Genomic DNA, 27581 nt, shown 5'->3' with positions numbered 1-27581 from the left:
AGTATTATCCTTTCAGACTGCGGGTCTTAATAAATGGGTCAGTAGAGAGCATGACCTAGGTGTTTGAACTCAAATATTGGGATAAATAAAGGTGACATACAAAAGGAATGGTATGGATGGGTTTTATAAAGGAGATCCCATGGTTTGGGTTGTTAATTCTGCCCCACATGTACATTATTTCTCACAAGAAAGGGCAACACCTAAAAATTTTGTTTTGACATATTATTGGCCTTCACTCAAGAACTGCAAGACCTACAATGTGTACGGAAATGCAATTATTAGCTTTTTTGACTCATTTCCTATGAGACCATTGTACATGTAAAACTGGGAAAAAATGGCTTCTGCCCTCCCAATCACCTTTAGAACTAAGCCATGGTCCAACACTACTAGATGAAAATAATTCCAATGGGCGTCTTCCAACTTACCTCCATTTTAGCATTGGTCCATCGGGGCACTTCCACCACCATGTTGAACACTGTTTTCTGTGAAATAAAATTATGAACTAATTTAATACTGGTATTCCATTATAACCCACACATGATGTCTTTAAATGTGTAAGCAGCCCTCGAATTAACCCACGGCACCGACGGCATATTGCCGTGGGTGCCCACCCCCATTGCCGTAATGCCCTCAAAATATGTCCTTTACCGACGGCAGTCACTTGCCGTGCCCCTAAATGAAGTTGCCGTGAGTGCCCTAGCCGGCCGGCCCTGCCCCTTCATTATAAAATCGAAAACAAGTACTGGTTAAATCCCCGCAAAATTGTGGAAAATTAAATCGAAAATCTTGAACATGATCGCTATTTTGAGCATCGTAACCCAGCTATCAATCACAGTATACACAATAGTTTGTTGTGAATTAATATTCATTACCCCTACGTAAGCTTACATATTCAGCCAATCACATCGGCTTTTATACATTATCTGGTTGCTATTCATTTACTCGATTGGTCAGAGAAATACCTTCAAAGTACTATCGACCAATCAGAAACGCTGTTAGTAACTAAAGCTTCCTCGACCTCGTGAACAAAATCTGAGCGCTGGTCAAATCAATTGTTCTCTCGATTATCAAACATTGACTTCCCATTGCAAACCGATGGCGATACCCTTCCGGTATCGTCTTATCATGTACATGGTCGCATGTCATAAGTTGGGTATGCAAAAAGGGTGGAGGGATTACATTTTTCGGAAAATTGTGTTACAAATTTGATTGGCTTTCCGTAACCCCATAGCCTACAGCAGTGGTTGATACCTCATTTTAAGCCTAATTTTATACTCTTTCAGTCTACTGAAGCATATAATAATACATTATTCAATAAAAAAATCACATCAGTTGAAACGAAAAATGCCAGGGGTGGAGGAGCAGGCGGATGTGGAGCAGGCGAATGCGGGAGTGTGCAATATAGGGCCTATGTGAAAATTCACATGTCAGCATGTCAAAACTACTGGTTACTTTTTCAAATCTTGTGAGGGTATGATGTATTGACAGCTTTGAATGTTGAATTTGTACAACTAAAACAATTACTGACTACTTAAGGTGGTACTACCTCTACAATTACCCCCTGATAAATTTTTTGACTAATTTTGCATTTTTCTCAAAAAGTAACTACACACTGGTAACAAAAGTTATGTATATTATAGGGGTAAGGACTCCAATTACTTCACTGAAATTTCAGTGATTCAAGACAAGGGTTCATTATATATGTTAAGAAATGAGGTACATTCTAGCAGTACCTCTTTTCTTATCATAAATAACAAACCGCTTGTCTTGAGTCACTGGAATTCAAGTGTAGTAACTGGATTCCTTACCCCTATAATATACATAACTTTTGTTACCAGTGTGTTATTATTTTTTGAGAAAAATGCAAAAATAGTCACAAATTTATCAACAGGTGTAGCGCCACCTTAAAGGGTTATATGTTCCATTTTTGTAATTTTTGATGAAATCCTAGTTGAATTTTAGTATTTTTAGCAACATGCTAATGTACATTTCTCTTCTTGATATTCATTTCCTCAATAATAGAATAACCGTCTCGCTAATTACTCGTAAAAAGGTCATTGACCTTCACAATGTAATTAACATACGTACAATTATTTTAAATAGTTCATTTGAAGCATTAATGTATTGAGAACATATCCTCCAAATCTGATGACATTCTTGCATAAAATAAAAAATTTACAGGAGTCATTTATGTAATTGAGGTCCGATTTGAGAAAAATGCATTTGAAAATTGAGATTTACATAGACGCCTGTGTATTAATTAATTAGTAATTAAGCATTATCTCATAAATAAGCACGTGTTATGATTAATAATGGTGTTAATTATTAGAGGTTGTCAATATATACAACATATCAAAAAATACATTTTTTGTCATTTTTGACCATGTAATGGAAATTGTACCCAACTTATGACATGCGACCACATGTGAGCCCATCTCTAGATATGTTTTGCACGAAATAGTTTTTATCCCGGCGAATTTGATCAATATTATTACCAAAGTTACAGCTGTTTCATCGCTGTTTCGAGTCAGTTTTGCAGCTCAGAACTAGGGATCACAAAATTAAACTGTTGATTTTTGATTGCTTTTTATTATAAAGCAGGTTTTTTAAGCAATCAGGTTAGTTTTAGTGTAAAGTTGAGAGTCAAATTTTACTTTGGTGTCAAATAATTCAGCTGACGGTAATGCATCTACATGTATTCGCTTTTGAAAAATTGCCTTGGTGCCCTTCTCAAATTTTCAACAGTTGCCTTGATGCCCTTTTGAAATATTACAAATTGCCGTGCTGCCTTGCCTTTTCAGTGAAAATCCACGGCAATTATCAACTTGCCCTAAAAAAGTTGCCGTGCCCCTTCAGATCCTTAATTCGAGGGCTGTGTGTAAGGGGTGATACAATAATTATGTGTACCCCGGGTGGCAAGGCATTTAGCCAGAAGGTTGTCTTTAGGGTGTCCAAAATGGTCAAAAATACCTTATTCTACAAAATCAGGTTATCCACTTCCTATTCACTCCATTATAAAAATCAGAATTTTAGGGTGTCCAAATTGAAAACAGGGTGTCCAAATGACACCTGGACACCCCTCTGACTAATGCCTTGCCGGGTGGTGAATTGGGGGGAAAAGATTTTTTGGCAGGCCAAAAGGGGAGGGGGGCATTTCTTGGCATGTCGAAAGCAAAGGGGGAGACAAGTGATGTTTAGCAGGTCGAAGGGGGGGGGGGAGGGTTCCTGCTCACTGCGTTTACATATGGTTTAAGACAATTTAAGATTTAATAAAATAAAAAATTATTTGATTTCATCAGGACAGGGTTATAGCTAGGCAAATTTTTGTGCCTGGTAAAATTTATATGAAATGGTAAAAAATTTGAATTTTGATAAGAAAATTGCTAACTTTTATACTGATTGTTCATTGATTTTGAATCATTTGAGACTGGAGTGCCGGGTATTTGGGCTCAAAATTAACTTGAGTGCCGGGTGGAAATTAAGAGTGCCGGGCAGGGCCGCTCGCCACCGCTCCAGGGTAGCTACAAACCTGCATCCGGACATTCCTCGTATTCAATTTGATGTGTCTGATGTGCAAAAATACTGTGCATTCTTCAATGAAAAAAAAAAATCAGAAAATTACAGGAAGATTGGGCAATGTTTTCATATTGGTCATATTTCATAACGTGGGATTTTCCCCTAAATCATGTCATTATAAACAACCTAGGCACCGGAGTTTTGCGCGGTTCGCGCAAAAGCGCACATTTTCGCGCATTTGGGTGTCCAAAGCGCATTTTGGGTTCCATCGAGAATGTTCACGATTTTGACCCATCGATAAGCTTAAAGTTAAAACTTGCGATTTTATGCCCGAAATCGGCAGCATTTACAAGAAAATTCACGCAATATTGGTTCTAACTTCACTTATGTACATCAAAATACAAATAACGATCATTAAACCAAGCATAATGTGGGAAATTTGCCCTTGCTTTACGACATTTCGATCGACGATTTGTGATGGTCGCCATCTTTATTTTTTATTTTTTCCAGAAACTGGAAATGAACCGGAAGTCGTTCGTAATTGATTGACAGGCCATGGTTTTACCGATGTTTTTCTCGTGTTTTGCATTGATAACATGGGATCACGCATTTTAGCGCATTTTGACCTATTTTGTGGCGCATTTTGAAAAAGTGGCCAGCGCATTTTGCCGTTTTAAATCGCGCGAAACTCCGGTGCCTATAAACAACCTAATATTGCATGATTGTGAACCACTCCCATTATTGCAACACACTCACATGGATTTCCTTACGATAGATACTCTGGACAGATTTTGTTATTGCAAACATTGGGTTTTCCCCTGAATGTCATCCATGTAATAAACAAACTAAATTGCATTTTTTCCAAGAATAAAACTATTGCATGATCATGTTTGGGAATTCCCCTACATATGAGGATATGCATCACAATAATGTAACATCTAGTAAATGTTGAAGTTTTTTTATGTGGATACTGGGGCACCAGGCTGGGACCTTGTTTACCCTTATACATTTTAATTTGGCCAGGACAGGCCCATTTTCTAGGCCCACAATTCAATTGTATGAACATAATATGTAAACTGGTAAAACTTACCTCAGTGTTAGCATACAATGGAATGTCATGGAATGGTGAAACAACAGTGCCTTTGGGGCCCTCTGCAAAACAATTAGATTTTAGAAGAAAGAATGTGTCATTATTACAATATTAGTATATTTATTTAACTAAAGGCCTTGCCGTTTGAGGCCAGCGATCGCTCTCGCTCGCCACCGCTCACCCAAACTCCATTTCTAGTGAGCGATCTATTTTCCACTCGCCATAGACTATATTATATATCGCTCGCTGAATACCCCAAAATCAGCCATTCGCGCACATTTCAACATAAATACCGTCTTAAGGAGGTACTACACCCCTGGCCAATTTTGTGCCTATTTTTGCATTTTTCTCAAACATTTTAGCACATTGGTGACAAGTAAGATATGTATATAATAGGGGCAAGGACTACAACTACTGTACTGAATATTCAGCAACTAAAAGCAAGTAGTTATTGATTTATTGATCAAATATTGGTTTTCCCTCATTTTTGAATGTAACTCCACAACTGTTGTCTGTACTGAAATAAAATTTCCAGTGCAGTGGTTGTAGTCCCTGCCCCTATAATATACATATCTTACTTGTCCCCAATGCGCTATAATTTTTGAGAAAATGCAAAATAGGCACAAAATTGGGCAGGGTGTAAAATACCTATAAGACCAAGCTCTACTTAAATACGATACCCAAATTAGTGGTATTTGTGCAATTTCGACCACTCACCTAGCATCATGCTAGCGAGTGATAAACCACTCGCAAGGCTCCCGCTAGCCTTCAAAAACTCTGCGTCCGATCCCACGCACAACTGTAAAACCTGGTCGCGATTTTAGGCGCTAGCGCCCTAAAAGCAACACCTTTTGATGTATAGTACCATTTTTTCAAATTTTTATATAAATTTTACCGCCCTTTTTTCTGTACTATTTCTTTTTGCCGCCCCTTCGTTTGTTTTTGCCGCCCTGTTTTTGCCTTCCTTCTTCTTCCGCCGCCCTTCATTTTGGCCGCCCCTGCTTTTACCGGGGAGGCTCGTGCCCCAAAGCCCCCACCCCAAAAAATATGTGCATGTCCGGGTCACCGGTCAACCAGTCAATGAATGAAAAATTCTTACGGCAGCGAGATCGTGATAAGCTTTTGCTCAAACACGAGCAAAAATACAACTTTTTAAACTATCACACGTACATCATTTTAAACGTAATTTGTTATTGACAAGAATGTTTAACATAAATCTTTAAAATCTCATCACTTCATCAGGAATCTGAAAGGAAATAGTCAAAATATTTGCATCAAACTGCGATGTAAATTGTGTAATGCGATGCAATACCCATGATACCGGCAATCGGGTGCCCTGGGGGCTTTGTAAAATTGTAGGGGAGATTGGGGTTAGTTGGAACGCGGGGTAAGTTGAAACATTGTATTTTTTTCTGACACAAAAAATTAATTTGGTAAAATACTGGCACCTAGTAATAGGTATTAGTAAGGGTCATCCACCAAATTAGCAACAGCACTGATGCCCCACCAGTGTTAGCTTGAGAACGGAATATCTGTTTTTTGACTTACTGACTAATTTTTATACCCCTTAGAAAAGATGCTTTATCTCCATGTTGTTTGAAGATTCAGGGGATTATTTTTTTAGTATCATAAGTACTAGTAGTAAGTCCCAGAATAATGTTAAATAAAAGTTTTATTGTATTTCTTATTTTGTGTAATGAACTTTGAAATGTAAAAATAGGCATCGGGGTTAGTTGAAACTTTTGAGGTGGGGTTATGCACTTATCAAGTCTTTCCCCTGCCCTGGGGGACCCGGGACTAGCGGGGACTTAGCCGGGGAAGTACATTTTGCCAGCGTGACATCCCGGCACTGACCCGTTAAAGTCCCGCCTCACGGGCATACATTTTCTGTACATCCCCGCTATGACTTGGCCCCGCTAGCCGGGCTACAGTGTGACAATCCCGGCACAATCCCCGACCCCATGGGCCGGGACTTGCGTTAAAACAATGTACAATCCGGGCTATGCCCCGGCCCATCTTGCAGAGTTTAATATACCTGTGTCGATTATTGAATGAACGACATTATAGGCCTAATAAAAAAAAAGATCGATTGGATTATTTGGATAGCAGTGATCGTACACAACACGGCCGATTTAATAGTGCATGCCGATAATTTAAAAGACATCTACATGTTTAAGCTTTAACTTACATGCAGACGCAAGGATTTAAACAAAATAAAGTGTTTAAAAAAAAGTAGACTTTCATTTATAGATGCACGAAATTGGTTTTAATATAATATTGGTTTCTTATAACAAGTAATTACCCCACTCCTCAGTTTGCTTTGTAGCGCCACAATCATGAAAATAGTGCATTACAGAAGAGTATGCATGTCAAAATCGGCAGTTCTTGGTATACGGTACCGGGTATTGATGTTTTTTAATGGTGTGACTTCTTCGTGAAAGTCCCGCTATGTCCCGGCAGTGCGGGGAAAAAATTGTGCACCCGGCAAAAGCCCGCTAACATGAATGATTGGCCCGGCATAGCGGGACGATCTACTGTACATCCCGCCAAGTCCCGCTAACTTCCCGGCCTGCGGGCAATGATTTTGTGTACATCCCGGCTCGTCCCGGCATGTTCCCGCTATGTCCCGGTCCCCCAGGGCCGGGAAAGACTTGATAAGTGCATTAGTTGACACATGTATGAAAATCGCATAGAAAAATATGGTTAAATATTTGACTTTTTAAAAATTTGTAACATGTTTACCATTTCTTCAATATTGCTTTAATATGGTTAAAAAGCAATAATACAAGCAAAAGGTGCACACAGAAAGTACATTTTATAATATTTTAGGCTTCTCATATTTTGATCCATGGTGACACTCGTCACCTTGTGTCCAAAGTATTGACCCGCACTCCCACTTATTTATTTACGGTATTCATTTTTTCACACTGATTGTATGTTAAAGGGTGCCTTCAAGGGAAGTATAACCCTAACAACACAATAATAATTATTTTGAAATTTTTACAAGCCGTGTTTCAACTAACCCCACCCTATGTTTCAACTTACCCCAGGGGTGGGGTTAGTTGAAACACTTTTTTCAAATTTTCAAATTGGATTATATGAATAATCATAAGCAGGTCCAATAAAGTTTAAGGCTGTATTTGTAGCATGTATAATGTATATGTTTATACTGATATGGTTAGTGTTTCTTGAAAGTAATCGGTTTGCGTTAAAGGCCCTTTCAGTGATTTCACAGGAACATTAAAAAAAATGGAAATTTGTCAGAGTTGCTTAGAAATAAAGAATAAGTCTACAGAATTTCATTAAACCACTTTTCCCCTGAATACATCGACAAATTAGTCAAAAACAGAAGTTTTAGAAAGGTTTTCTACTTCAACTCAGATCGACTCGAGAAAATCGAGATATTCGTACAGTCGCCACCAATCGACTGGAAAAACTTCCTAGTCCAGTGTTTCTAACACGGGGAAGTAGAGTCTAAATTGATTTAAAACAGACGCTTAATTTTTGTAGTAGAAAACAAAATAAGCAATTAAAGGTCACCGAGGCAAACTAACGGTCAATTCAAATATGAAAAACAGTTAAAATTGTGTATTTTGTTTAAAATAGTAGCTACTGATGTAATAAGTAGTAGAAACAATACGCAACGCGTGTTAGTACGTGGAGAGTGAGCTTCTTTCGATCTCGAGTCGGACTTTTTGTACTGTCAGTATCAAAAGTCCAGAATCATGCAAATGCTTTATTTTGTCTAAAATACACGGCTTTCGACCGAACCACTAGCAGGCTATGTTAGCACATCTATGCCAATTACAAAGGTACCAAAATCAGAATTTTGATGATTTTTACGATCGTCCGGATGAGCAAATCGCTGAATGGGCCTTTAAAAAGACGATTTTGTGAAAAATGTTTCAACTAACCCCAATCTCCCCTATTCTCTGTTGCCCAACACATTTAAAAGTTAATGTACATGTACGGACGCACAAAAAATAATTTTGTGGGCTGCGCATTCCCCGACCAGGTTTTACAGTTGTGCATCCGATCGGACACAGAGTTTTTGAAGGCTAGCGGGAGCCTTGGTTTTACGGTGTCCGTGGCGTGATGAACATGATGAACAACAGTGAAACATGACTGAATCCCTAAAATTCATGACCCAGCATTATGATTATATATGCATGCATATATATCATACATTGTACATGTATACCATCAGTCCATCACGATCAATAAACCATCATATAAATCATGTATGTATGTAAATCCTAAAATTGTAATCATGAATTATCTTGGAATATCTCAATCTTTACAAGTTGAGTTGACATTCTCTAATCATCGAGATAAAAAATCTATTTTTCATCTTGATCATTGATGCTCTAACTTCTAATCTTGTAAAATTGCAATTCATTTTTTATCTTAATATCTTATCTTATCTATCAATCATCTAGCCAAATGTAGCTAGAGGAGCCCTTAAAATGAGATATAATTTAATAATTTTACAAGTATTCATCATGAAATTATTAATAATTATTTAGCTCCACTGCTCCAGATACTTGAATCATCAACATTGAATTGATTGATCAATCATGCAAATTGCAATGGACTTACTGAAAAACATCCGATATTCTAGCGAATTCGGCGATCCTCGTTCCACAACGGAGTATGCCATTGCAGCTGATGTTCTCAACGTGGATGCACTGCAAAGTAATGGAGATGTTAACTTTGATTTAAACAGATGCTCTCCCCAGTGAGGTTTTGGACAGGATAATGCAGTGTTTTGCCGCAGAGAAATTGATCCGACACGCAAAACACCCCCAATGATCAGAATTCGTAAAGCAGACATGTGGCGTGAATGGCTCATTCATGAATGAAAAGAAAGATAACGGCAGCACGGTATAGGCATTTACGAACGGGACACTTGTGCGGTACCGTGCTGCAAGTTGTGTCAATTTAAAAGGTCAAATTTCGCTGAAACCAAAGTTCTTTCGATCACTTTAGCATGAAGTAGAGAAATAGTAGCAAATGGGACAACGGGGATTACTCAGGTCAAATTTTGGACGTCCTTTTCGCGTGTGATTGCACTGCATGCTGTAAACAAGCATAACTCAGTGCTCAATAAATTTCCATTTTTTCAGTTGTTACAAGTCTTAGAATAAAACAGAAACATGGTAAGTAATTTTCGAAATCTTGTGATACATGTGTTCAAAAATTACCGTAATTAAGATTAATGTTCAGTAACAAATTTATCACCTAAATAAATAAATTGATTCACACACTGCACATTGCATTGATGATCATGTACAGTAGTCCGAATAATCAGACCCAGAACAAAATATTAATTTCTGACCGTGATCGTGTACTGGGTCTGAACTGTTTCCATATGAAATCTTGATGGCAAATTGGACAATAGAAGCACATGGTTCTACGTGACAGCGTTTTAATCCCTATTCAGGTTACGTGAATCACGCTATTGTCATTGTGGACCATCCTTCTGTTCTGATATTGAGTGTTTGGACAAGCGGAACGGTTTTTTGTCTACCTCTCTGTTTGTAAACAAACCAGGAGGTCGAAATCGTCCTCCTCGCCGAATAAGAAAGTCAGCGTAATAGTACGGCACTGATGATCATGATGACATTTCAATCATGATTTATTGAAATCCATGTTCATACATATTACGCGCTATATAACAGCATACGTGATTGGCCGAGCTTTCCGGTTGTAAACAAGCCGCGCTAGAACGAATAGACGTGCGCACGTGAGCAGGATATACGCACACATGCTAGCGAGCTAAAAATATTTTACGCAAAGCATGAGTGATGTTCGCGCGCGTCCAAAAAACACGGTGCCGTGGACTGAGGCTGAGCCTGAGCACGTAAACGTTTTCTTACAATTAGCGATGAAAATAATTAGTAGTTTTTAGTCTAAAATGACAGTATTTTTTAGTTGTGGATGAAAATAACAGCACGAAGAATGTTAGTCATGTATGAACGGGGTTCATTCATATATTTTCATCACATGACTACATTGTAAAGTAAACGCTTTTTATGAATTATGCCCTCGTTTTAATAGTCATGAAAATATGAATGAACCCGTAAATGAAATCTTGATGACGCATTCAGCATAATGCATGAATTCTGAGCAAGGAACTGCATGGTCCCCCTGTCAACCAAAGAATTGTTTTTCAACTTAATGTTGATTTTATGTATTAAAGGCCGGGACGGAGCTACGTCATGCCGGTGAAAACAACCAAGTACCAGTGAAAACAAACAGTGCTCAGATCAATCAAATTAGCTCACTGGACCGTGCATGCTTGGAATGTTTTGTTTTTGAGCTGCAAGTTGCCAGGAAAATTTGCTAAAAATAACCCAAGTCCGCCCTCACCTATAATATTGCTCCATCATATTTATCTGAACTCCTTTCAAATTATAAATGTTCCCACTTGTACTCTTTGATCTGGAAACATGCAACTTCTTCGAGAAACAAAATCCAACCACACATGGGGTGACAGATCATTTGCAATTGCAGCTCCACGTCTATGGAATGAACTATATTAGAACTGCTAAAAATGTAACTGTGTTTAAAAGATGTTAAAAACTCATATGATGTCAGAGTCTGAGTCATGCTGTTTTATTTTCCTTGATTTTGCATCTACATGTAGTTTCTTTGTCTTTTGTTCAGTTTTTTTTGTTTCAGTGCCTTGAGTGGCAATGAGCGCTCTTGATTGAGTGGATATGTGCCATATCGCTATACTTATTATTAATATTCTGTATTTTTCTGGAATAGGGAGTAGTTCATGTCGCAACATTATGTTATATCACTCACTGATATTTTAACTTTACATCTACAGCCTCAGAACGAACACATAGAACTTCACAGGAAGCGATATGGCTATCGCTTGGATTACTTTGAGAGGAAGTAAGTAAAAAGAAATGTACTTGCTCAATGCTCAGTATGTTATAGTATTTAAAGCCATTAAATGTAAAAAAACTAAAAGGCCACAGATTAGTTATGTGTGCCCTTTTTATTTCCAGAGCTGAACAAATTGGGTAAAACTTTGTATTTGGCCCTGAAAAATCAAACACAAATCTTGAAATGAGTTTGGTCCTCTGTGGCCTGCCAGCAAATATAATTGTGAACCCTTGACCTACCTCCTTGATTTTTGCGGGGTACATTAGTCCATAAAAGTATGTTACAGTTGCGTAAAATTAAAAAAAGACAGTTGAAGGTGTGTTCCTCAGCAAAATGTTGCAATATTGCTTTAATAACATACTTTATTGTATTTCCAGGCGGAAGAAGGAGGCCAGGGAGCCCAAACGATTAGCCAAGAAAGCAAAACAACTCACAGGCATTAAGTAAGTATCTTTCAGTTTCGCTCTTTATAAAATTCAGTGATCAGCAGGTTTTATAAGATGCTTAAAAATGGAAAATAAAAACAAACGACGTATGATTAAAATGTGAAAAAAGCATTGTAAGTCAGGGACTGTCTTTTGGAATTTGCAGGAGAGCATTAAATAGCTCTTCTGGAGCCTTCAAGGAGAGCTGTTTAGAGCATTTACAATAGAATGTAAGGAGAGAATGGTCAACTAAGGAGAGCTAAAATCACTCTCCTATATCAGATTTAAGGAGAGCAGTAGAGAGCGATTGCTCTTGTTCTCCTCAATAGGCAGTCCCTGCTAAGTAAAATGTTTGTGGTGTAAAGCTTGATAGCATAGTTACAGAACAGGTTGGATTCAGCCAGCATATTTATGAGACAACAGGTCTACAATGTTAACTGATCTAAGATGCAGTCTTTGACATTGACAATTGTGGGCAAGTTACACAGATCTTTTGATGATGTGTCAGGGAGTTTTTTTGGAGAATTTGGAAATATCTGCCACAGGAGGAGTATGAATTTCAAATGGAATGAGCACATGAGGCAGGTCCATTTGAATTTCATACACCCTTTGAAAGATTACAATCTGAATCTTCCACAGATGGAGGGTGAGTTTCAAATGGAGCTGCCTAATGCGCTCATTTCATTTGAAATTCGTACTCCCTGTAGAAGATATTTCCAAAATCTTCCACAGGGGGAGTGTGGATTATAAAAGAAAAAGCCCAATGAATACAAATTATGAACTTGAGTCCATTTTCATTATAAAATTGTATTACTCCCAGTATTAACATATGGAGCAAACATATTCGGAGTTTGGGATTCAAATGCTATTATAGTTCCCAACTGCAGCACCTCTAGATTTTGAATATATATAATGATATGATACATAAAATTGCATCATGTAAAATGGTGTCCTTGTAATTGTGGCAAGCTTTTCAATTTTCATGTTACTCTTGATCAATATTATTTTGTTCCAGAGAGTGGCAAGATAACTATTTTTATGTATTTAACTTATTACAGAGCCAAGTTGTTCAACAAGAAGCGTCATGCAGAGAAAATACAGATGAAGAAAACGTAAGTGTGAAATATTACAACAACAAAATAAAAGTTATGTACCGGTACATGTACTTGTTGCAAAGAAATGATAGTGTGTGGGTGCATTTGCCCAGCGTTATTTATAAGGACTACAACTTAACAACTAGGGGTGTGATTTTCGGTAATTTTGTGCCCGGTACCAGCGCATTTTTCGGCGGTACCGAAATTGCAACAACAAAAACAGATTTAAAAAAAAAAAAAAATTTTCAAAGTTTTTTTTCGGTTTTGTAGTGTCTCTGGACCTAGACCTAAATGCTAGGATCATGGTTGACCTAAAAAAAAAATTGAATTTTGCACATTGTTTTGTGTTTTTAATATGAAAATTGATACATAGGCCTAGTTTTCATGTCATACTCTATTAATGATATTAAAATGCATTCAAATTCAATTTTTTTTTTTTTTTTTAAATTTCGGGTACCCGGGCAGGGAATTTCCTGCCCGGGTAATAGGATCATCGGGCGGGACTCGAATTCCCGGAACTCACTCACACCCTTATTAACAACACACTGATATGAAGAGGACATGAGGACCTAATATCAGGTCCCCTGGAGAAAGTTTTTGTTTCCAGATTAGAAATGGCAGCTCCCCATCGTAGGCAAAATGTCATTTCCAATGGCATTTCAAGGACTTTTTTTTCAGCATTACTGATTTTTTGAGACTTTTATGATAACAAATCAACAAACAGAAGACAATTTGCATGTTGATTTCTTTTAATTTGATTTTTGTGGGGTGGAGGTGTCTGTTTGTTGTGTGAAGATAAAATAACTTGCATTCTGAGATTTCTTTGCCTTTTTTTCAAGGAGCATGTTCGACTTCGTTATCAAATAATTGATGTCTAAATTTGTTTAATGCCCAACACATTATCTTTTACTTCAGTATTAAAATGCATGAGGAGAGCTTAACAAAGAAACGCACAGATGAAGAAGTACCTGAGGGCGCTGTTCCAGCCTATCTGCTGGACAGGGAGGGTCAGTCACGAGCCAAGGTCTTGTCAAATATGGTAAAACAGAAGAGGAAAGAGAAAGCTGGCAAATGGGACGTACCAATACCCAAAGTGAGAGGCCAGAGTGAGGCAGAGGTCTTCAAGGTCATCAAAACAGGCAAAAGGAAAGGTCAGTCGCAGTTCTATTTATTAGGCTTAAAGCATTACTCCAGAATACTTGTGTACCCTAATATTAACACTCACCCTAAGCTTAAACCTGAACTTGCCTTAAATCCTAACCTAACCCTAACACTAAATCATGATCTTAACTAAATCTTGATTCTAACACTAAATCATGATCTTACCAATAATTCAAATGCCACGATATTTTGATGGTGAAAGTGTGTCTACAGTTGAAAACCAAAAAGCAGGCAGACAACACAGAAGACGATACCGAGAGTGACCAACCCGACAATGGGGCCAATGACAATACCAGCAATAGTGCCACCAGATACAAATGGTGCCAATGACAGTACCAGCAATAGCACCACCAGATACAGACTAAAAATATTTAACAATATTTTCATGTTTTTTCGAAACAGAAATTGGTCAAATAAAATGTTTTTAAGCTTCACTCATTATCGCCATTATCGCGATACATTTTGCTGGCGATATACGATATTGAAAAAGTGGCGATGGAACATGCCTAATGCAAACCCTAGCCCCAACCCTAACTCTAAAAACAGTGCATTTATGGTTCCACTGTGTCTCTGCTTGACCAACTTGAATAATATGTTTATAATGTGCATTATATATTTTTTCAGGCAAATCATGGAAGAGAATGGTTACCAAGGTAACATATGTTGGTGAAGGATTCACAAGAAAACCACCCAAATTTGAAAGATTCATCAGACCCATGGTAAGTATTGCTTATTAAATCGAAAAGGTTTTTTAAAAATGTGAAAAACAATGTACTTTTACAATGTACTATAAAGCCAAACTACTAGGTTTCAATGCACTAACATATTGTTACTGATCACATGGACTCATTTGGGATACAGTTCTGAAAATTTACAAACCCATGTCATCATATAAAATTAGCTTTCATGTAATATTCATTCTTCCATGAAGTATCTCAACTTTTCCAGCTAGTTCAGTATGTTTGATGGGGAAAACAAAACTGTTTTAAAAGATTCCAATAATTGATTTTGGATAGACATCTATGTCGAGATTGCTCCAATACAATCTGATTGGTATTTGGTATCTGTTTATTGAAAATATGCTTCTTCCGATATGATCATGCAACATAACTCTTCAAAATGACCAGAAATTGTAATTTTATGACATTTTTTATTTATGATACTGATTTTTACAAAGCTACAAAATATTGAGGGATCCTATCATTTTGATGTGGCAGCCTTGTACATAACCACTGGAAATTGAAGTGTACCAATCCTTTTGATACAGTCTGTAACAATGAAACAAACTATACCACTGGAATTTACTTGATAGCTTGTAACAAGAAATGCAGAGCTACACACCCACCCATCAACCCCGGGTACTCAGTTCAAATGACCATACGGGACGTGCACGCAAACATGGGTAGCATTTTCGGCCTTCTGGTATATCAATGACCCTTCAAAGCCTATTTTGGTATATGAATGGGTCCTTTTTTCAAAATTTTCTCAATTTTTTTGAAAAACAGCCAATTTTTTCCTTAATTTAGCAAAAATTTGCAAAATTTAAAAACTAAGACAATTTTGGTTAAATTTGGCGAAAATTTTGACTTTTGGTATATCAATGGGTCCAAATTTCTTGAAAAATTGGTATATTTATGGGTCCACTTCCAAAATCTCAGCGGCACGTCCCTACCAAAACCAAACTTGAGTACCCCCCGCCCCGGGCCCTCAACCTACCAGTGTCTCATCACCCCAACCCCCTTTCCCTCCTCTTCCCACACACACACCTGATATTCTGAGCTTATCTATTTTTTCTCCTTCCAGGCACTTCGATTCAAGAAAGCACACGTCACACATCCAGAACTAAAAGCCACATTCTGTTTACCCATCATTGGGGTCAAGAAGAACCCCAGCTCACCCATGTATACATCACTAGGGGTCATCACTAAAGGAACAATTATTGAGGTTAGTATGGGGTCTAAATTATTAATGTGTCTTGGGGTACAGTAAGCAGCAAATCCATTAATGTGTGCTGAGGCCTGTGTGTTAATATACATGTGTGTAGCGCACTGTTATAAATGACTGCCCTGTAAAGGAATGAACTTGTTCCTTTTTCAAGAAACTGATTGGTTTGTGATGGCTGTACAATGTTGATTGGACCTAATGTTGTCTTGAGACTAAAACTTGGTACAAGCAGTAAAGTCAGATAATAAGTCAGTTTAATGTTTTCAATGTACACAGCCTGAGGGAGATAAACAGCCTAGAACTCGCTGCATATCTCAAAAGGTGAAGTCGGAGAGTAAGTCATCATAACACTTGCGTACGTGCCAAATAACATTGACTCGGCATAGTGAAAAAAATACTGAAAAAAGTTGCAATTGAACAGTGAAAGGGAACTCTGGTCAGTCAAACCCGATTCACACAACTGTCCAGGGGAGAAATTGGATTATTTATGCAATCATTCAATGTTCCAGTATTGAGGTCTGAACATTGTCGTTGGCAGGAAAAACCTCCTATGTGCTTGTGGCCCCTGAACATGTTTAAAACAAAACTGCCAACAGGTTACATAGGAGGTTTTGCTTTAAACATGTTCAGGGGCCAATGAGATATTAGGAGGTTTTTCCTGCCCAACGACGACATGTACAGTTGCTATTTCACCAAATTATTCAAAAGGCTTATTGTTAATATTGTTGCTTTGATTTGATAAACTTGATTATATTACTAGGGATGACCAATGAACCATCAACTTGATTAGAACACTCCCATAGACATGCAGGGAGCTCAACTGTGCACTGCTTGCACAGACATTTCTAAATTGAGCTCATTCTTTTATTTTTCATAATTTTTCTGTAAAAATTGGGGATGTTAATGCCAATTATGTTTTGTAACTATCTTGCAAATTACAGCAACATAACTTATTTCATTTTCCTGTAAGTGCGAGTCAAAATTTGTCCATCACCACAGTGCGCTTAATTGCCAGTGGCTGAGTTCAGCACTGCTCAAGAATGGCACAAAATATTCATGTCAATAAGATCAGGTGAACAATGTGGCCTACTGAGCTGTAATTTGGCAGAGTTGCCAGTAATACCTCTATCATACTCTCTGTAAAAAGGTTAAAAAATTGAACAAGTGGATCTCGAGTTACAAATTAAATCACCAGCTTCCCTTTGGAATTTCCATACTCCTTTCGAATCATGCTAAGAAGACACCTTTCTGAACATAAATGTGAAGTTTCGTGCTCAATCGATGTATTGTTCACCTGATTTCAACCCTAAACGTTTTCTTATATTTAGGCCTATACCATCTACAACTTGCTGCTGGCTATACCTTGTTTAGAACTTTCAAAAGAAGTACCTGAATGTGCAACCATAACTGTTTCAAAATAGCCCTTGAAAGTCATGCAGCTAACTTCGAGGTCATGCATTGAATTGTATTGAATAAGGAATACTATGGGAACCAGCACCTTTTGTTAGAAGTCACACATGAGCATGAGTGAAGTGGATAACCTCTATTGTTGTGAATGAGTCAATGACCTTCAATGACACTTAAGATTTTCTTTGCATACACCTACTAATTGGTCATATTAAACCCAATAACATTGAAATTTTTGGTTGTGAAAAAAAAGTTCACCTGTACTTAGTGCAATTTTGATTTTGTGCCATATCGGCCATCTTGGATGATTTTTGCCAAATGTTCTCTAAATGCATGATTTCAATGCCTCGGTTTGAAAAAATAATTTATGCCATTGACTAGTAAAGTGCCATAACATAATAAACCCCTTTGATACTTTCACACTATGCTTGTTTCATGTTTGCATATATGTTAAAATAAAGAAATATATTAAGGTAAATATATGCTTATGCCAATTTTGCTCCCAATTGCTATTTTTGGACCTTGTCATTTCATTTCGCTCCAATGACCGGTCAGAATGGGAAACTTTGAAAATTCATAATTCAAAAGTTTTTGACCGATTTTGACCATTTAACCACCAAAATACTTCTATTGATGAGTTCTATCCAGAAAACGATCTTTTGTAGCAATAGGGGCAACATGAAATCTTGATGGTTATCCCTAATATTACCCTCTATGTACTTTCTTTCTTTATTTGCAGATAAATGTCAGTGAACTTGGTTTAGTAACACAAGGGGGTAAAGTAATTTGGGGTAAGTATTCGGATATCAAAGTGTGTGGCATATAAGATATTGAGTCCCAAATTTTTAAATATTGCTCTACAGGCTGTTTAGGATCAGAGGATGTTTAAAGACATTCCCATAACCCAATGGGGTTTCTGACCTTGTATGTCTGGCTTTTGTACATATGTGGCACAGTTGATCATACCTTGCATTGGGATTGTGTGCAAATATTTGGTGTTTTCATCCTTTTATTTAACGTTCAAAACATTGAGACTTAAGAATAAAATTAATGCAGTGGGACAATATGAATGTTTCCTGTAAGAAAGTCAAATATAAGTTATAAGTCTCAACTATTAGCTTGTTGGCTGCAGTTTTAAAATTACACTTTTGTGTGTGTGGCAATTGGGACTTTGCCTTTAAAATTAGGTTATATTGATCAAATTTCCCAATCATAGTGCATTGTAGGAATGCCTTTAAGCCTCCTCTGGTTTAGGATACAACATACACTATTTCAAAGCACTGTGAGAAAAATAAATTTGAGCTATACATGTATGAGTTTATTTTCCATTATTTACAAATGAAAATGGTGGAAGAAAAAGAGACCACTATAAATGAGTAAATGCAAAATGCTATCTACTGGGGATAGCACTTTTACGAATTAGAATTCTTTCAAAACATATTTCTATTGAAAAATGCACTTTAAGAAAAATTTAAACTGTTATCTTCTGAAGATAGCACTTTATGTTATGAAATTTGCAAACTGCTATTTACTGAAGATAGCACTGTATGGTGTGTCATGAAATGCAAACTTCTGTCTACTGAAGATAGTACTGTATGTCATGAAAAATGCAAACTTATTTACTGGCGATAGCACACGGTCATGGAAAATGCAAAGTGCTATCTACTGAAGATAGCACAATATCATGAAAATGCTAACTGCTATCTACTGAAGATAATTAGTAATGTACGTCATGAAAAATGCAAACTGTTATCTGCTGAAGATAGCACTCTATCATGAAAAATGCTAACTGCTATCTACTGAAGATAATTAGTAATGTACGTCATGAAAAATGCGAACTGTTATCTGCTGAAGATAGCACTGTATCATGAAAATGCAAACCGCTATCTTCTGAAGATTGCACTGTATCATGAAAATGCAAATGGCTATCTACTGAAGATAGCACAATATCATGAAAAATGCTAACTGCTATTTACTGAAGATAATTAGTAATGTACGTCATGAAAAATGCAAACTTATTTACTGGCGATAGCACACGGTCATGGAAAATGCAAAGTGCTATCTACTGAAGATAGCATTATGTCATGAAAAATGCAAACTGCTATCTTCTGAAGATTGCACTGTATCATGAAAAATGCAAATGGCTATCTACTGAAGATAGCACAATATCATGAAAATGCTAACTGCTATCTACTGAAGATAATTAGTAATGTACGTCATGAAAAATGCGAACTGTTATCTGCTGAAGATAGCACTGTATCATGAAAAATGCAAACCGCTATCTTCTGAAGATTGCACTGTATCATGAAAATGCAAATGGCTATCTACTGAAGATAGCACAATATCATGAAAAATGCTAACTGCTATTTACTGAAGATAATTAGTAATGTACGTCATGAAAAATGCAAACTTATTTACTGGCGATAGCACACGGTCATGGAAAATGCAAAGTGCTATCTACTGAAGATAGCACTATGTCATGAAAAATGCAAACTGCTATCTTCTGAAGATTGCACTGTATCATGAAAAATGCAAATGGCTATCTACTGAAGATAGCACAATATCATGAAAAATGCTAACTGCTATCTACTGAAGATAATTAGTAATGTACGTCATGAAAAATGCGAACTGTTATCTGCTGAAGATAGCACTGTATCATGAAAAATGCAAACCGCTATCTTCTGAAGATTGCACTGTATCATGAAAAATGCAAATGGCTATCTACTGAAGATAGCACAATATCATGAAAAATGCTAACTGCTATTTACTGAAGATAATTAGTAATGTACGTCATGAAAAATGCAAACTTATTTACTGGCGATAGCACACGGTCATGGAAAATGCAAAGTGCTATCTACTGAAGATAGCACTATGTCATGAAAATGCAAACTGCTATCTTCTGAAGATTGCACTGTATCATGAAAAATGCAAATGGCTATCTACTGAAGATAGCACAATATCATGAAAAATGCTAAATGCTATCTACTGAAGATAATTAGTAATGTACGTCATGAAAAATGCGAACTGTTATCTGCTGAAGATAACACTGTATCGTGAATAATGCAATCGGATATCTTCTGAAGATTGCACTGTATCATGAAAATGCAAATGGCTATCTACTGAAGATAGCACAATATCATGAAAAATGCTAACTGCTATTTACTGAAGATAATTAGTAATGTACGTCATGGAAAATGCAAACTGTTATCTGCTGAAGATAGCACTCTATCATGAAAAATGCAAACTGCTATCTTCTGAAGATTGCACTGTATCATGAAAAATGCAAATGGCTATCTACTGAAGATAGCACAATATCATGAAAAATGCAAACTGCTATTTACTGAAGATAATTAGTAATGTATGTCATGAAAAATGCAAACTGTTATCTTCTGAAGATAGCACTGAATGTCATGAAAAACCCAAACTGCTATCTACTGAAAATAGCTCTGTATGTCATAAAATATGCAAACTGCTATCTTCCTACAATAGAACTGTATATCGTGAAAATGCAAACTGCTATCTGCTGAAGATAGCATTGTATGTCATGAAAATGTAAACTGCAATCTACTTTGTCATGATCCAAACTGTTGTCTACTGAAGATAGCACTGGATGTCCGATGTCATGAAAAATCAAAGCAAGTAATCTGCTATATGCTGAAGATAGCGCTGCATGTCATTATAATGCAAACTGCTAAAGATAGCACTGTATGTAATGAAAAATGCAAACTGCTATCTACTGAAGATAGCTGTGTATGTCATGAAAAATGCAAACTGCTATCTACTGAAGATAGCACTGTATGATATGAAAATTGCATATTGCTATAATGCTATCTACTGAAGATAGCATTGTATGTCATGAAAAATGCAACTTGCTATCTACTGAAGATAGCACTGTATATCATGAAAAATGCAAACTGCTATCTACTGAAGATAGCACTGTACATCAGTACATGTCATGAAAATTGAAAACTGCTATCTGTTGAAAATACACCGTATGCCATGAAAAATGGAAACTGCTATCTACTGAGATAGCACTGTATGTCATTAAAAAATTCAAACTGATATCTACTGAAGATAGCACTGTTTTTCATGAAAAATGCAACTGCTATCTACTGAAGATAGCACTGAATGTTATGAAAAATGCAAACTGCTATCTACTAAAGGTAATACTTTGTGTCATGAGAAATGCAAACTGCTATCTGAAGTTAGCATTGTATGCTACTGAAGATAGCATTATAGCATTGTATGTCATGCAAACTGTTAATGAAGATGGCACTGTATGTCATGAAAAATACAAACTTCTACTAGCTACTGAAGATAGCAAAGTGTCATGCAAACTGCTGTCTGCTGAAGATAGCACTGTATGTCGTAAAAAATGTTCAAGTGCTGCAAAAGATAGCACTTGACTGTATCACAAACATGTGAACTGCTGCGCTAAATCTACTAAAGATAGCATTGTAACATCCAAATGCAAATTGCTATCTACTGAAGATAGCACGGTCATAAAAACATCAGAAGTTCTACTGAAAATATCACAAACATGCAAATTGCAAATTCAAACTGCATGAAAAATGCAATACCGGTATGCTATCTACTGAAGATAGCATTATCAATACTATTTACCTGTCATAATTTACTCACCACTAACATTCTGGTTGGGTTTGAATTTTGGATTGGTAGTATGTTTTGTACCTCATTTTCAAAATGATACAAAGTACGCTCTACCAACACCTTCCATAGTAAGTTGTAATGTTTCAAGTAAAGTTTTATTCAAGCCTGTAGAGTCAATGTTATTGCTATCGCTTACATTCGTTAATTCTGATCATTTTTGGCAAGCTGTTACGCACCATTGTTCAAATGGGTCAAATTATGCGATACATTATGCGACAATTTTCACCTTATTTACTAGTAATGTTGAATAATTATTATAGTCATCTAATAATTTATTTCCCATCTTGTTTATCATAGTAGAAATTTAGATGTAATAAGGCCCACCGGGAATAGCTGCCATGTATCATATTTTTAGGTGTGTACAATATAGAATGCAAAAATTGTCAAATGCCAATAGGGCAGCTATTGCAGATAGGTCTAACCCCTCAAAATTGTGATCCTATGTATTTTGCTATATTATTATTGCTATTGTTGTCGATCTGTATTACTATGTTGCATGTATTGTTCTTGTTGCCATTGTCGTCAGTGGCATTGGCCCATTCCATTTAAAATCCGCACTACCCCTGTGGAAATTTTGGAATATCTTCCCTAGGGGGAGTATGAATTTCAAATGGAATGACCGCATTAGCCAGCTCCATTTGAATTTCATACACCCTCTGAGAAAGATTCAACCTGAATCTCTCACTGAGGGAGGGTGAGTTTCAAATGGAGCTGCTAATGTGTTCATTCCATTTAAAATACATACTCCCACTGTAGAAGATATTTCCAAAATCTTCCACAGGGGTAGTGTGAATTTTAAATGGAATGGCTCATTGTCATTATTGTTATTGTTGTATCTAAAGTTATCATCTTTTATTTTCTTCTCATTTACAGGAAAATACGCTCAGGTGACCAACAATCCAGAGAATGATGGCTGCATCAATGCAGTATTACTTGTATAAACATTCAGGAAAAAACAAATAATTGACTTTCGGAAGTAACAGGAACAGGACATTCAGATTTCCACAACTTACTAAGCAACTTTTACCCTTGAGATTCAAAGCATGAATTCAATGAAAAAAACAAAACAAGAAATATAGGAAAGAAGCAAAGGATACATAGAAGTCTGATAAGTATCTTTTGAGAGAGACAGTTTCAACAGAATGCTAAGAGTATTACCAATATGACTTTGGAGATTGTTCCAACCTCGGACCAGCAACAGAGAATGTGTTGTCTCCACCTTAGCATGTTGCTCAGATGGTGCAAAGCTCCAGTCATCAGAATAATGCTTCCTTGTGTATGTGATTTAGAACACAGTTTGATATCAAATGGTACTTATTTGATACCAGTGTTATCTTGATATTTTTTTGCTATTGGTATCAAATATGACTTATTTGATTAAATTGTTACCTTGTTAATTCCTATTTTGCCATAAACTGGGGTCAAGTTAGCTCCCAACTGCCACTTTGGCTTTGTCACAAAGTGAGACAATTGCAAAATCTAAAATTTTGTCCCGGTATTTGGAGCCCTGCCTCCCGCGGTGTGTAAGCCACTGGTCATATTACAAAAGCAACAGTATTTGATAGAGTGGCAGTCCTCTATGTTTGTCCGACTGTATAATTATTTTAACCACATTATAAAATGCAGTTTTTATTGAACATAACAATTTGCACACTGGATGGAAAGAAAAAAGTATGCAGTTGTGGAAGTGTTCAGCAGCGAACTTTTTGATTGGTATTACCTTCATGTAAGCATTCTCGGGAGTTAGCCTTGTATCAAGGTGGTAAAATCTTGACAATAGGCTAATTTTGTGTATTACATAAAGGATATGCCTTTTTTACTTGAACATGTATTTGTATAAACATTGCAAGCTTGTTGAGTAGAATTCATTGACTGAATTTGTGTTTATGGAAAGACTTGTAACAAATATTTTATTTATAAGATGAATAAAGAAAAATGGAAATTTATATCAAGTTGTATATGTTTTATTCTTGTGCTATATTCCAGAGTCTTAGTATATTTAATTTGATTCCAACAATCACAAGCAGATGCCCTCCCTCCCTCCCCTCTGTGAACATCCTATTAAATTTACAAATCATGTAAACTCAAGATTGTCTGTTAGGGATCTGTAAATTTTAGCCTCACAGCACACTGTTTCAAAATGTGAATTTGGGAAGTGCTGATCATGGTTAGGCCCAATTTACAAAAAAAAATGTGTTATCTGTAAAGCAGTATTCAGACTTTTTATTGTACGTACAATATTGTATGCAACATATCTACGTTGTTTAATCTATTGCCATTCTATTTCCAGTAATGTTTAAGTTCTAACGAATGTTTGATGACGTAAAATCGATAATATATTTCTACTAGATATTACATGTAACATATTATCGATTTTTCGTCATCAAACATTTGTTAGAACTTAAACATTACTGGAAATAGAATGGCAATAGATAAAATAACGTAGATATGTTGCATACAATATTGTACGTACAATACTCGGAGTCTGTGGAGCGCTTGACTGAGCAGTAATTGTATGTATTCATTTTTCTTAATTTGAGAAATCCTTTATAGGCAAATATAATACTTTCAATTTTTAGCTCATTTGCGCCAGCAAATGAACTATAGTCGTAGTCTAGATTTTTCTGTTTTTTACTTTCTCTTGCTACATCATTTGAGTAATGGAGCTGGTAATTTGAGGGAGCGATCTTTGCATGATTGTTCATGATTGTTACTTATTTAGCTAGGAAAATTTGGATGGAAAGTGTGATTTTTGGAGCATTTTGTTCCGAAAATTTTTACCAAATTTCAGAGAATAGTCTCCTTTGCAGACTGTTTGTCATGCTGATCATATTACAAACACTGTTCAAACTCCTTGTTCTTGAGATGCTGTGGCATTTTGTAAAAGAGATGTAACAGAATTTTGCTTCAATGTTTGCTTTTCAGTGTTGCTTTGCCGGACCAATAGTACATTCGGCAAGTCAATAGATAAAGCACCAATTTGGGCTTGTGCTGTCTATAGGCCCCTACTTCTGTGCACGAGCCATGAGCAAGCAGTGGCTCAAATTCTCCCAATTGTGCATAATCAGAACTATATCATTGGTACTGAGATCTGACCTCGAATCATGATTAGCTGACAAGATAGCAGCCTTTATGTAAACAAATGCTTTGTCTGGTACATTTAAGGCTATACTGTTATGGGGTTTTTTTTTTTTATTTTGGATGAAGTTGTTCAAGAGTTTAGGTAGATATGAAATGTGCTGGATAAGTATTTTGTTTATGGATGAAATTTGCTGGAATCAACGAAATCTGGCGAATGGCCCATTTTCAGTCCAAATTGACACCTAACACATTCAAATCGGTTAAAATTTGACGAAAATAGGATATTTTCTTTTGAATTAATACTTGTCCAATTGATTTTGTCATATCAATCGAATGACAATAAAATTCCTAGAAGGCAAAGTTTCATAATACCAGTTATACCACATCCATACATCCCTGGTATATTCAGAAACGGATTTTACTATCAATGCATATTATTGACTATACATTGTAGACATGAGCAAGGTCATGTTTTTGTAGCATCAGCAGGTAGTACAGATAACCAAATTACACGCTAATTAAATCTGAACATACAATTAAAAAACCGCTTATTTTGAAAACAGATAATACTCTGTCATTATTTATGGAGAGGGCGCACCACCAAATCACTCCACGATTTATGTACCAGTGAAATTCGGTTAAAATAGTCCACCGCTTATTTCAGCTTGTTGCGGCTTTATTTTCTATAGATATTGTCAAAATTCGCTCGCTTTTCAGCTCATTTGCTTCCGACAAGTGTCTGCATGAAAGAATCTGAGAAAAAATCCCAATATTTTATTTCAGAGGTGAAGTTTTGGCGCGAATTTGAACAACGTCCGTTTCAAAAATTGAGTGATTTTTTAGGGTTAAATTTGCACCTTTTTTCTTTTTTTTTTAATAGCAAAAAAAGTAGATGGTCACCAATATATTCTGTTAAAAGAATAATATTCTACACGTGATAAGCTTTAATTTGATACCAAACTTTTGATCTATATTACGTTTTTGCAGTGACAAAACGCCATCCAAACGTGCGTATTTTCCTGTGTTATCCAATGGCGCAATCATTGGTGGTGCGCTCTCTGGAAGGAATTTAATGGAAATGCGCTCAATGAAATAATTAATATATTAAACATACATTTTGTTTTGTTTTATCAAATTTTAGGACATTATTTGACATATTCAATTTACTCAGAAAATGCAAGATTTGATTGAGTAATCATGCAGTCTTTTTGATTTAATTTGCTTGTAAGCACTGTTGTAACTAAATCCTGTTATCTGCCCAGCAATGTTTGCTTATCTTAAGGTGGCTGTGTACTCTCAGATATGCATGTAGTAAAAGTGCAATAACTTTGTAATTATTCGCGCAAGATATATAAAAGTATACATTTTTATGAAGGCAAGACATCAATAAATCTTAATATAAATACAGATTTGGGGTAAAAACAACAATTATGAAGAAAATATAAAAAAGTGAGTTTTGGCAATATTTGTTAGGTACATCATAACAAAAAAAACACTCTTTCCAAAATATTTTATTTTGTTTTTAGCTCAATCTTGAGGCTCCATTCCAAAAACGGTTTTTTTATTTTTTTTTTATTGGCCTTATTTTTTGAGATATTGACCATATAAGGCATCAAATTGAACTTTTTAAAATTCACAAACGCCTATTTGCACAAAATGATGCCTAAAATCATAAATAGACCAAAATATAAAAAAATGAGAAAACCGTTTCTTGAGTCGATCATGCTTTTTACGATGATCATATTTGCTTACCTATAGATGTTGTATTTATTGAGTTATCGTGTACCTAAATCGTCATTTTACCGAGAAAATGAACATTGAAAGAATGGCCGTTGAAGTTTAAAGTGGTGACATTATGCACTTTCATCGAATCTTACAGGAGAATGCGGCAGTTTTCGCTTTTCTACCTTATATAACGTGAACATCGGGTAAATCCACAGCCCCTTGAGAGGTTTGAGCGAAATCCATTCATAACTTGATATTTAAATCGGGGGAAAGAACTTGAAAAAACCCACATTTTATCAGCTAAAACTGAGCCATTTGACCGCTAGGTTTTTGTGAAATCAGTGCTTCCGTGGTGCTTCCATAAGATGCGCCACAAGCATGTAGATATCTGGCTTATGTATGCGTAGCGTGATTTGTGCGTTAACAAATTGCGCGACACATAACGCGATGCGCTGTTATGCTGCGTACCCTGCTGGTACAACAAAGATTTTCTTTCCTTTTCAATTTCAAATACGAGTGGAATAGTGAAATAAAATCCTTAAAATATTGCAGTTGGAGTTTACAAAT

General features: G+C 36.3%; 3 protein-coding genes across 3 annotated transcripts in view; 1 reads left to right on the top strand and 2 right to left on the bottom strand.

Annotated features, from left to right (window-relative positions):
- Positions 1-9485, bottom strand: part of LOC140171660 (uncharacterized) — a 37539-nt gene extending 28054 nt beyond the window's left edge. Inside the window, exons 1-3 of the mRNA XM_072194955.1 lie at positions 9206-9485; positions 4607-4668; positions 426-482 (exon numbers count right to left, since the gene is read on the bottom strand). Coding sequence (XP_072051056.1) covers positions 426-482; positions 4607-4668; positions 9206-9458 — 372 coding nt within the window. The 5' untranslated portion in view covers positions 9459-9485. The remainder of the gene's footprint in view (positions 1-425; positions 483-4606; positions 4669-9205) is intronic.
- Positions 1-27581, bottom strand: part of LOC140171659 (prestin-like) — a 129521-nt gene that overhangs the window by 69354 nt on the left and 32586 nt on the right. The window lies entirely within an intron of this gene.
- On the top strand, positions 9616-24154 carry LOC140171662 (ribosome biogenesis protein NSA2 homolog). The gene is made up of 9 exons (XM_072194958.1): positions 9616-9765; positions 11445-11512; positions 11884-11949; positions 12990-13043; positions 13941-14176; positions 14811-14905; positions 15990-16130; positions 18277-18328; positions 23082-24154. The coding sequence occupies exons 1-9, from the start codon at positions 9763-9765 to the stop codon at positions 23147-23149; spliced, it is 783 nt and encodes a 260-aa protein (XP_072051059.1). The 5' UTR covers positions 9616-9762; the 3' UTR covers positions 23150-24154.

This window comes from Amphiura filiformis, chromosome 15 (assembly GCF_039555335.1).
Source record: "Amphiura filiformis chromosome 15, Afil_fr2py, whole genome shotgun sequence".
Lineage (NCBI taxonomy): Eukaryota > Metazoa > Echinodermata > Ophiuroidea > Amphilepidida > Amphiuridae > Amphiura > Amphiura filiformis.
The sequence above is the reverse complement of the archived record's forward strand: the minus strand, read 5'-3'. Positions and strand labels throughout refer to the sequence as shown.